This window comes from Rhinolophus sinicus, chromosome 14 (genome assembly GCF_057876585.1).
Source record: "Rhinolophus sinicus isolate RSI-liver-muscle chromosome 14, RSI-T2T, whole genome shotgun sequence".
Classification (NCBI taxonomy): domain Eukaryota; kingdom Metazoa; phylum Chordata; class Mammalia; order Chiroptera; family Rhinolophidae; genus Rhinolophus; species Rhinolophus sinicus.
The window spans coordinates 138,107,838-138,119,896 of NC_142514.1; the positions used below are offsets into that span (position 1 = coordinate 138,107,838).

Sequence of the window (12,059 nt, forward strand, 5' to 3'; positions counted from 1 at the left end):
CCTAAGGATAAAATGAAAAATATCAATCAAGCACATGAAAGCATAAAGCCATATTCTGTTGCTTTGTTTATATAAGTGCTATAACCGATGTTACACTTAAAATGAAGGCACCACATTAACACGGGTGTAAATGTGTCTACCCTGAAAATACAGGACCTATTTAAATTTGAATCAAGTCCACAAATTCATAAATAATTATATTTAATGTAAATGTCAGTTTTCCTAAAATAATTCCTAAGTTGACTTACAAAGGATATGTGAGAAATACAAGGTGAATGCAATAATGTCAAAAGCCTTACAGCGATTTCAAAAAAAATCCAACTACCCAGCAAACCAGCAAAAGGAAAACAAAAGTCAAATAAAAATCCCAAAGAGTATCTATTAGTCATATCCACACTCAGTTGTCCAAGAAATAACAAAACTAACAGCAATGCGTACACATGAATTAAAAGAGTACAGTTTTGCATCTGGAACATAAGCAGATAATAAATATTTGTGGAATGAATGAGTCTTATTTTTAATAGAATTTATTTTAAATGTTTATTTCTTAAACACAGTAGCACAAATCTAAGGTTCTGAGCCTGAAATCTCATGGTATGGCTCATACATGACTTTGGAGATATGCCCTCTTAATAAGCATCACAAGCGTGACAACCTCAACTATTCATTCTCGATTGACAATTCAGAAGGGAAAAAAACAAAAACAAAGATGTGGTAAAGTCTGTAAATTTTTTTAAAAAGTTCACCAGTTTCACTTATTAGGTGAACCCCCATCTAATCCAAGTATTTTTATAAAGGTTTACCAAAGAAGATTGGAAAGTTAATAATGTTAGGTGACATTTACTGTGAGCTCATATGCACTAAATCAAGCACCTTCCATAAATCATCTCATTTAATTATCCTGATAACTCTAGGAAATAAGTACTATTATTAACTTTGTTTTATAAGGAAATTGAGGCTCAAGAAAGATGGTATTAGAGCCAGTATTAGAACCAGATCTATTCATTCATTCACTTATTCAACAAATACTAATTAGTGCCTACTACATGCCGGACATTGTTCTAAAACACTAGGGAATACAGTGATGAATAAGGTAAAGTCCCTCAACAACTTTTACTCTATGGGAGAAATAGGACATAGACAAATATGTAACATAATGTCACCTAGTTGTAAGTATAACAAAAATAAAAGAGTGAAGGAATAGAAAGACATGGATGGGAGATGGATGCTCTTTTAGTGTAACTTTGCTACACTGTTTCTCAAACACCAAATTAAAAGAGTAGATGAGGCGGGGAAGAGTGAAGAATTACTGATAAAATAAGATCCAGCAAAGAAGGCAGTAAAAAAAGTTACAATATGTTGACTTAAAAACTCACAGAGTATAGCAGATTGATGCCACCTAATATAGGGATAGCCCAGGAAGCAATAACTATATTATAATATTATATGAAAAGTGATATTCACAAAGATTACCTTGGAGTCATCAAACACAAATGCAAAACTTATGTTCAGTGTAATACTTAAGAAGTCATCAAAACTAGTCAATTTCTATATAGTAAGGGGTAAGTTTCAGTTAATTGATTAATTCGCTTATTTGGAACAGCTCATTTGCAATAGTGTAAATAAGTAAAACACTGCTTTTCATAAAATACCTGCAAGGAATGGGAGCTAACATTTTTTTAATACATATGTTATGTTACACTTTAAAATACCCAATTTCATTTAATCCTCACAATAACCTTATAAGATTGGCATTATTCTCAACTCATAGATGGGTAAACACTTAGAAAGATTAATGTATCTCACTCAGACTGGAAGAGTTGCGTTCCCAACCCAGTCCTCTTTAACTACAAAAATTCTTGCTTGATTTTAACACTACACCATAATGCCTCATCCTAAGATTGAAAATAAAATTACATTCCACAGATCAGCTCATTATCACTTGTAGTTTATTAATAAGAAAATAATTTTTAAAATATTTTTCAAATATCCAGGAATCTCAAGGAGGTTCATTAAATGAAGGTTATCATGGATCTAAAGATTCAAAGGTGGGGAAGGCCACACATTTAACACAAGACTTTATCTCCACACCTTTCCCCAAACTCCTCTAAAACAGTATGAAGGGATTTTTTTTTTAAAGGGAAGAGGTGCATAAATTTGTTTGATCAAAATGGAAAGGAAACAACAGCTATAAAGTTTTGGAAACTGGAAAACAGACAAGTAGTAACCAATCAAACACACCCAAGAAAGTGGAAACCTAAGACAGCAAAAAGAACAAAAACAAGACAACTTGCATCAGAGAACCCCAGAAAGACACAGGAATCGAGAGAATTAAATAATTTTGAGGTGGGGGTAAAAGTGGCACTAGAGAGAAGAAAATTAGTTGAAATTCTGTTTAAGCAGCATTTCGATCCCCAATTATCCTCCCTCATCCTAAAGACTACACCTAAATCCGAGGGAATTTGATGACACCATGCTGAGTGGGCTGGGTGATGTGCTGAGAACAGAGAGGTAAAGTCAAGTCTGGATACTGACTGGTGAGATTATCCAGTCCTCTCCCTCCATTTACTCTCAAAATACTCACATTGCTACTCTAGGTAGGAGATTAGAAGATTCTTCTCTGAGGAATCTGACCAGTCCATGAAAAAGCCCTAATGAGAGTGACAGCTTGGTGGAAGGAAAGGGTCATTGGGTGCTTCTCAACAAAACAGCCCAGCTAGGTCAACCTACAATGAAAGTCACCAGCCAACACGTCCCACCCTATACACAGAGTTTCCTGTCAGCTTTTTGGTGCTCACTTTCATATATAAACAGACAGCCAGCATTTAATGAAACTCTGAAATGAGAGAGAGAGCAAAACAAACAGATGAAAGGAAGTTACAGGTAAAACAGAAAACATGAAAGAAGAAAATAAAAACAAATTATCCTGAATTATCATCAGATAAGAGAAAATATTATGAAAGAGCAGAATGCTATTTTTTTAAAAAAGGAACTTCCAGAGAACAAAAATGAATTACTAGAAATTTAAAGTATAGAGGAAAAATGAAAAAATTTTATATAAGTAGTAAAGGATAAAGTTGAAGGATAAATATACAATAATACTTATAAAGCATTTAACTATGTGCTAGCTCTATTCTAACAGTTTTACATTTATTATCTCATTTATTTACACCCCAAAACCATAAAAAATAGATATTTTTTTCCCCTATTTTATAAATAAGAGAACTTAGATCTAGAGCTTAGTTTTCCCACAGTCACACAGCTAGCAAGTGGCAAAAACTGGGATTCGAATTCAGGAAGTCTAATTCCAAACCCCAGGCTTTTAACCTCTATACTACAGTAGAAGGAAAAAGTAAACAAACGGAAAATGGGAGTGAGAAAGCACTAAAAAAAAAAAAAATTAAAGGATCAATATAGGCAGTTCAACATCCTGAATACTAGGTGATCCAAAAAGAGAGAATAGAGAAAAATCAAACAAATAATTTAAGAAATTTCCCAGAATTGAAGTACATGAGTGTCTAGAATGAAAGAGGCCATTGAGCACGCAATCCAATAGATAATAAGGACCCACACCATGGAAAATTACCTTGAAATTTCAGAACTCTGAAAGTTACTGAGTTTTCAGAAAGAAAAAGGATCTGAAATTAGAATGGCATTGGGTTTCTCAAAAGCAATATTAAAAGCCATAGCCAATAGAGTAATATCTTCAAAATTCTCAAGGAAAATGACCTCCATCCTAGGATAGTTCCCCTAGCTAAACCATCAAGAAAGTGGTAGGGTAGAATAAGGAAATCTTCAATCCACCATGCAAGGTCTCAAAAATGTACTTTCCGTCTACCTATACAACAAGAACCTACTAGAGGATATGCTCCAGGAAATGAGTAAACAAACCAAGAAAGAGGACAATCAGAATGTGGAAGATCAGAAGGGAGACCCCAGAAATACAACAAGTCTAGGGTGCCACCGGCAACCAGACAGATTAGCGTGGGAAGTCAGAGGGTTCTAATAACATGAAATTGACAGCATGCTGATGATTCAAACATACTGAGAGAACAGTTTCGGAATAAAGCGATGACAGCATACAAAGAATAAAAAAAGAAGACAACAATTATTCACTTAATCATATCCTTTCTTCTTCTATGAAACACTTAACTCTGACAACTTTGTTCCTCTGGCGAAGTAAAAACTGAGTTCCTAAAGGTAAAGTTACCTTATTTCCTATTACAGGTTAAAAAAATCTTTTACATTCTAATTTTTGTCCAAATGGCATCACAATAAAATAGAATGAAGGTCATAGAAGTAAGGGATCTGCCAGCTATGGTGTATTAGGCAAGTCAAGTCATTTGGCATCTCTGAGCCTCATCTACAAAAAGTGAAATACTAATACCTCTTCCAAAGCTTTACGTGCACACTTAAAGAGATGTGAACATTCCAGCAAAATGCCAAGCACATAGTACGCGCTCAGTGCATGTGTGTGAAATCTGCACCATACTGACTGAAAGAGATGGAAGCAGCCACTGGCAGGCAGAGACTCCCTCCAGAACATACCTTCTGTGTTGTCGTGTTTGTCGTCTGCGTTGATGGTTTGGTGAAGGTTATTTTCACAGGAGACATGTGGGGAGGTAAGGAGTTGGCAATGCTCTGCATGATATTGCTCATCTTGGGACTGCCACTCACAGGCACAGTGATGGTCTTGGAGACCGGAACCACGGCCTTTGGAACCTCCTTTAGGACAACAGGGGAGGAGCTAGACGAGTTCGTTCGCCTTCGTTTCCTGGGTTTTTCATCTTCATCTGAACAACTAACACCTGAAAGGCAATGACAATATTGCTATATTTATACCAAGCTAACAGTGTATTTTCTACTTTATTTTAAAATCTTTGTGTCATCAAGTCATCCGTCAGCTCTCCCTTTGCCTTAGGCCCAATCAGACAGTAAGTCCTATCAACCCTCCCTCAGAGAAGTTGTCTCTTAATGCCTTCCCTCCTTTCACTCTATGACCACATCAGGCCTTCTTATCTCCTGCCTGTATTTTAGGAGCAAGCTCCCAAAAGGTGTCCACACTTTTAATCTCTCCACTTCTTTTCCTCTCCATACTACTACCAATTATAAAATCTCACATCTAATCATGCCAATGCCTTGCTTCAAATTCTTTAGTAAGTAATTTTTATCTCCCAATAAGATGAGGCACAAAATCATTACTATATCATTCGAAGACCCGTATCTTTCCAAAAACGCAATACCCTGTTCCACCCAGGCATACTGAACTGCTCACCAGGCCCCAAGCCACCTCACCACAGTCTACGCACATGAAGTCTATATACTATTGTTCTTTGGGGAATGAATACCAGCCACCATCAATGATCCTGCAATCATCATCCTGCAAGCCATCTCCTCAGTGAATTCGCATCTCCTCTGAGCTTACAAGCACTAAGTCCGTTCTCTTCTGTATCACTTACCCCAGGGCCATGTGGCTGTCAGTCTGTACATCCCTCATTATCAAGGGGCTCCCAGAGGGCAATGACTAACTCTTATTGGTTGCTTCCCTGGTATAGTCCTTGCACATGTAAAGCTAGCTGAATGAATTATATCCCAAACTAATGTTGCCTGTGTGATTTCTGAGAATAAAGCAATAAACTTCCTGTTAGTTCAAACTACATGTTATGTGAAATGGTTTCTTCATGTTTGGGATTCACTTTCAAGGTTTTAAAAAATGATTAAAAAATAGGTCTCTATAGTTATTTTAAAAGACCACTTTGGCTAAATCCACAGAAATCAGATATAAACTTAATTAACAGTCCCAAATTCTTAGTTTTTTTCTTTATGCACTAAAGCCTCAACTGTTTTTGTAGACTTTTTAAAAAATCGAGTGAGAAACAAAAACCTCGCAACATACATAGAAAATCTCTACAGAGCAGACATAAAAAAAAAAAAGTATACGGCATAACTCATGGAACTGGTGAAAAATATATAAATATATATAACTCCTTACATGTTCAATTTTTAGACTCTAATTTAAACAAGGTTGACAATGATCTAAAATCATTCCTGTCTAAAACAGCAAACTCCACCTCTAAAAGTTACAAAGAAATCAAGTTTATAACTATACTGAGAAAAAATGAAAATCAAATATTAATGATCTCCAGTTGATACCAAAATCAGAAAATACTAACATAATAGACATGAAAAATAAAAAATGAATTTGCTATGAAACTGTTTTACAGAGTAGAATCAAGGGGTTAAAAACCGCAAATAAACTTCTAAAAATTACAGTCAACTAGAAATATAAAAAATGGACTCTCTGGAATGCTTCACTGAATCTAACAGATGTTACATAAGTAATTTTTAAAAAAACACTACAAAAATCACAATTACAGGAGCAAACACCAAATAAATCATGAATATATACCTTTAGTGTTTGCTCACATTTCTATTCCATGACAATCAAAACAAGTAAATACGTGAAGGATAGCACTGTTCAAGGTAGACTCCCCACAAAGAACAAAAAAAAAATTTCTCAACCCCCAGAACTAATTAAAAAGCAATATATATCTAGTCACATGTAAAGAAAGGAATTCTGTAGAACCTTCAGAAATGACCCACTGCTAATGGCCAGTGAACGAATGATTTAACCCAGGAAGGCAGACCTAATCAGAGCCTACGCTGCAGCATTCTGCCAAGATGGCCCTGATGACACTGAGAAGATCACTTACTTTTGACATAAACAGTACTTCCACTTGGCAAGACAACTACATTGGAGGCAGGACTGGCGGGTCTTGGAGACTTAACCGTTGCTATGCTGCCACTTGGAACGGGGGTAGAGGTTGGGGTTGACGTGGTACTTGTGTAGGAATAGCAAACCACTACTGAAGGAATGATAAAAAAGTTTGCTGTTAACTTTCACCAAAACTGTCCATGCATACAGAAAAATTATTTTTTACTGTAGGCCAATTTTAACATTTTCATGTGATCTGAAGTTAGAGGCCAGTACTAGGTATTAGGTCCACACGTTAAAAGCTATTCATTAGGTCCACACGTTAAAACCTTTCCTGAAAGTCATCACGTAACTGGGTTTTCCCCAAGTAGTTAACAGCTGTCTGCAGGTGACACTGCCAATGGAGAAGAGCGCAGTTACAAAGAAATCAAGCCTAAAACTGGACTGAGAAAAATGAAAATCATTGTTCATTCACGGCAGGAGTTAAACAGGCAGGCGTTTAGTACTTGTATTCCCTTTTAATACTATTAATAATAGCGGTACCAATGATGGGGTGATGGATAATTTTTCCCTAACCATAGCAATTTCCAATTTGGCTACTAGAGGGGAACCAAGGCAAGGTTTCTTTATTATAAACCAACTCAGTTGGGTCACCTGCCATCCAAGCAGTACAACAATAACTCAACTAAAGTAATGACAACATCATATTTCAATTTCTTGAATAGCAACAACAAGCAAGAACAGCTCATAGGCACCATTTGCTGAGTACCATGTACTAAGCTAAATTATTTCCAAGTGTTACCACTAATTGTCACAAAACCACACTCTCATTTAAAAGATGAGGAACCTGAGGTTCACAGAAGCTAAAAAACTTGCTTGAGGTTACATAGCTAGGAAATGGCAAACTAGGATTCAAACATAGATTTGACTATTGAAAATCTTATATTTTCTCCACTTTACCAGAGAGTTGGTGGATGGAAAAGGTAAAGTGGGAAGCAAAGAAAGATACCGCTCATAAAACGAATGAAAGAAACTCAATGGAAGCCAAGTTTGCACACTAATAACTGTCTCTTTCTGAATATAGCTTTTTTCAGCCTAAGAGAGCCTGGCATGATGAAAAGTGTATTTCACTCTGCTCCACAGCTCATTGCTAGTTAAGAAAAGACAATTCCCCAAAGTAATCTGACAACTTAATACATTATTTTCAGGGTCATTTTTATACGACACCAAAGTAAGCTACTAAAGTCAATCCAAATATGCACTCTCGAATTTAATATTATTCTTTGGTGACCTCAGGAGAATTCAAAGATTTTTAAAGCATTTGTCAATTATTAGAATAAATAACAGTAAGAATGCCTTCTCCATCTGTCAGGTAATCCCTAATGGATTCAGCACATTGACTGGAACAGAGAAGCAGCATATACCATTGATTCCAGGAGACAAAAACAGAGCTTGATATTCTAAAGTATTCAGTTCAGGATCTTTCCCCAGCAGCTAAATGACTTCTATCTCTTATTTATCTTCCATGTCACTCATTAAGGCCTTGAATTCACTCCTAACAAAATACACTGATATCAAAAATTCATTCCAAGAAGGTTTTTTGCAATTTTGTGATTCATATAATTCACACTTTGAACAAAAGGGAGATTTCATTTTGGCTGAGATGAAAAACTTTGCAGTTTCTAGTTTCAGAATAAGACTGGCTCACTGTGTTTTGCAACTTTTACATGCTGGTTAAGAACAGATGATTGAAGAATCTGAGAGAAGTCATCTCTAGATACAAACATTTTTCTACTCACCTTCCTTGCTTCCTGTCTCTGCAGGCACCGGAAGAGATGAATTGTGCTGGATAGCTGCATTGGCAACAGCGTTAGCTGTTACAGTGAAGGCAGTCTGAGGAACCAGCCGCGGCATCAGCGGTACCAATCGACGGCCTTCAATGGACCATTCTGAAGAGCTATTAGGTCCAGACATACTGAACAAAAAAGAAAATGCTGCTACAAGGGTTCTCAATCACTAAAAATGAATCAAATATGTTTTCTCAAACAAATATAACTTTTTAAATTGTAAAAAGTACCCTGAGTGAATAGGTTTATTTTAAGCAAGCAAGATCAAAATTATGAATGATAATCAGAATTCAAGGAATTTCACACACACTTGTGTTCTTATGTATTTTATTCTATAATCTGAATGGATCTGATAATGAATATAATTGAAACTATGAAAAATTTTCCTGTCTTCTAAGTAAATACTGACATTATTTTCATTAGTTTAAATCCAGTAGTGCTAATGAAAACCAGTATTTGTACTAACTTTTAAAACTTAATTTTGTAATTAAACTAGAAAGGTAAAAAGCACTAATAATTTTAAAAATCAGATTTTCCTTAATAATTAAGGATGGAATTCAGTGAACCTTTGCAAAATTATCTAACTGCCTGCATGGCCAGAGGTTCTAAGGCTTTCAAACAAGGGAAACTGAGGCAGTAAACGAGGGAAACTTGAGGGATAGAAGATATATATCACTGCACATGTCACTGGGGATGTGTTATATTATTATGCTTCCTGGAAAAAACCAGACTAGGTCTGAGGACACTGGAGGAAGCCTGCCACTACTTTAATTTTATTTATTTATACCACTCTTCACTCTAAGCATTTGAGGCTACTGAACACTATCCTTACACAGACACTATTCCCAGTTTCTCTACTCTAAACTTCTTGAGCAAATTTTACCCCAAGAATCCAAACGGAGATTGCAATATGAAAAAATAACTGTGTCACTTCTCCTGATGCAGCACCACAAAAGGTAGTTGTGTCACTTCTCCTGACTAATGATTAAGGTTGAGGTTTAAAATTCACGAAGAATCAATCAACCTCTTCACTAAATCAGAAACATTTCTGTACCGTTTTCAAAACCAACGATTCCACAACTCAACCTAGAGTTTAAGACTCTGCATGTCCACCGATTCCTCATGTTTAGAGTACACAACAGCCCTTGTTAGTGGATAGTGGCGTAACGAGAATGATGATGAGGACGGTGGTAAGGATGATAGTTAACATCAATTAATCATTTTCTGTATGTCAGGCATTGTTCTAAACATTTTACATGTATTAACTCATGCAATTCTCTCAAAAGTCCTATGAAATTGGTAACATTATCTTCATTTTACAGATGGGGAAATTGAATCACTGAGCTTTAAATAATTTTCCTAAGGTCATACAGCTACTAAATGTCTCCTGCAACAAGCAAACATGCTACTGAAATTATTTGCCACATTATAAACAGAGAGCATAAAATTTTTCAAACGTGTTTTATGTCTAACTTTCGCCTTTGATTTATACTAATTGGGCACTGTTATTTAACTACTACCGACTGTCACTGAAAGGAACAAGTAAATTACTTTACAATTTGAGAAGGATCTACATTCAGTTCAGAAAGGAATTTCTAGGGGTTGATGAATCCAATTGGGTAACTGTGGGAAATCTGCCAATTCCCTCATGGTAACGGAGTCCTACCTAAAACAAGAGAAAGAGGAGTTCCCCAATAACCCTCACAGATTTTTTATCACATAATCTCCAAGTTGATGCTAGTTTTGAAACGGAATGGTATAAACAAGAGACAGAAAACAGCTACAGCTAATTGTCAAAGGAAAAAATTCTAAAAGCTATTCAGCATTTTCTTGGCTTACTCCTATTCTACTATCATTTTATTAGAATATCACTAGTAAATTTGCTTCGTGAGTTTATAATACAAATAAAATGATGCCTACACTTACCTGGTGCATTGTTTAAATGGTGGCAGAAATTATAAAAGATTAATAATTTGAAACACATGAATATATGCTATTGAAAAGAGAGAATTTGCAGTGCAAAAGACACAACTGCAACTTTCAGAAAGATCTATAAATCTTCCAAATTTCTACTCACGCAAACATGCTCAAACTTTTTTTAAGTGATTGAAAAACTAAACATCATGTTAGAATTAGATCAAAAATTCCTATCTGCTTAGTAATGAAGATGTAAATACGCATTAAGTTACACAAAACATCTAAACTGTTAACAGATTTTTATAAATATCTTACTCCAGGGCTTCTCTGGCATACCTGAGTTATACTAACATGACAAGGGAGGGGGGAACCTTGTTCCAGCCCCTTTTCTAAGAACTCTAACATGACACCAATGAAACTACCTTGGTTGGCCCCTCACACACTTTGGTGTGCAGGGCACTAGTAAGAAATCCTCATCCTCACATACAAACTCACACAGTAACCAGTGACTCTTTGGCTGATGAAGAAGGGGTTAAGAAAACAGTAATTCCAGATAGCCACTTTCCTCTAGAGACAATGCTGGCAAGAGCGGCCCAATTAAAAGCCCTGAAGCCCCTTGACATTCCAGGCTTTAATACTATAATATTCTGCCATGTTTCAAAACTGAATTAGAGTACCAAACTTAATAAATGGTCTGGTGCAGAAATAATAAACATGCATTATGCTTCAAGCCACAAGCAAGGTTTTTCTTTGATCCCAGACACCCCACTCCTTTTGTTTCTACCTTCTTTGTACTCAATCTTCTTGGCTTTCTATTCACCTTTCAACCACATTCCTTCTGGCCTAAGCTGCTGTTTTGAGTGGGGGAGGGAAGTGTGAGGAGAAGGGGAATGCAGTCAGTTCAGACGCATTCCTCCTTGGTTGGAGTTGCTTTTTTCAGACTCTTGACTATGAAACCCTCCTATAGATATTCTTTGAAACTAAGTTCTGTTGCTACCTCTGAGGGAAAGAGGGCAGAGGAGATGGAGAGAATGAGGGATCTAAGCCTTCTTCACCATTCCCACTCACTGATCCCTAGGCTCAACAAGTAAATGTGACATCTGGTCAAACTAAAATCCACAGTATAACATATTAAAACAGGAGTATGAAAACACCTAAGAAGCTTAAAATTATACACTAAACTCTTTCCAAAAAATTAAATTCATGTATTAAAGAAATCAGAAAGAGGGGGGAAAAAGGAATCACAGGCAGATAAAAGTCAACTCTCAATTATCCATGCTAATAGAGGAGGGAAAGGGAGAGGTCAAACAGGTTAAAGAAACCCACATATTATCTAAAAATACTTTGGCAAATACTTGAAAATTCTTCCACCAAGCCTTTTCCAGGACAACTAACAAGTAGTACAATGACTAATTAAAATTTTCGCCTCCTCTCCCTTCCCACCCTCTGACTAGAGGTACTCCCAAGCAGCAAAATAACCACAGTGGGCAGTGTTAGGTGGGGGAGGAAGGGAAAGAAGGAAAAGTAAGGGGCACGGTTAATCTGTACATGGAATATGTGCCCCTGAATAATTGAGAGCT

At 36.2% G+C, this 12,059-nt stretch overlaps 1 protein-coding gene across 15 annotated transcripts in view; it reads right to left on the minus strand.

Moving 5' to 3' along the window:
- EMSY (EMSY transcriptional repressor, BRCA2 interacting) overlaps positions 1–12,059 on the minus strand; it is an 80,254-nt gene that overhangs the window by 57,304 nt on the left and 10,891 nt on the right. For 9 of the 15 annotated variants that reach the window (XM_074335743.2, XM_074335746.2, XM_074335744.2 and 6 more), the window contains 3 exons: positions 8,515–8,690; positions 6,714–6,866; positions 4,549–4,808 (listed from right to left, as the gene is read on the minus strand). In XM_074335743.2, coding sequence (XP_074191844.1) covers positions 4,549–4,808; positions 6,714–6,866; positions 8,515–8,690 — 589 coding nt within the window. The remainder of the gene's footprint in view (positions 1–4,548; positions 4,809–6,713; positions 6,867–8,514; positions 8,691–12,059) is intronic. The other 6 variants (XM_074335747.2, XM_019726437.3, XM_019726435.3 and 3 more) reach the window with 3 other exon arrangements.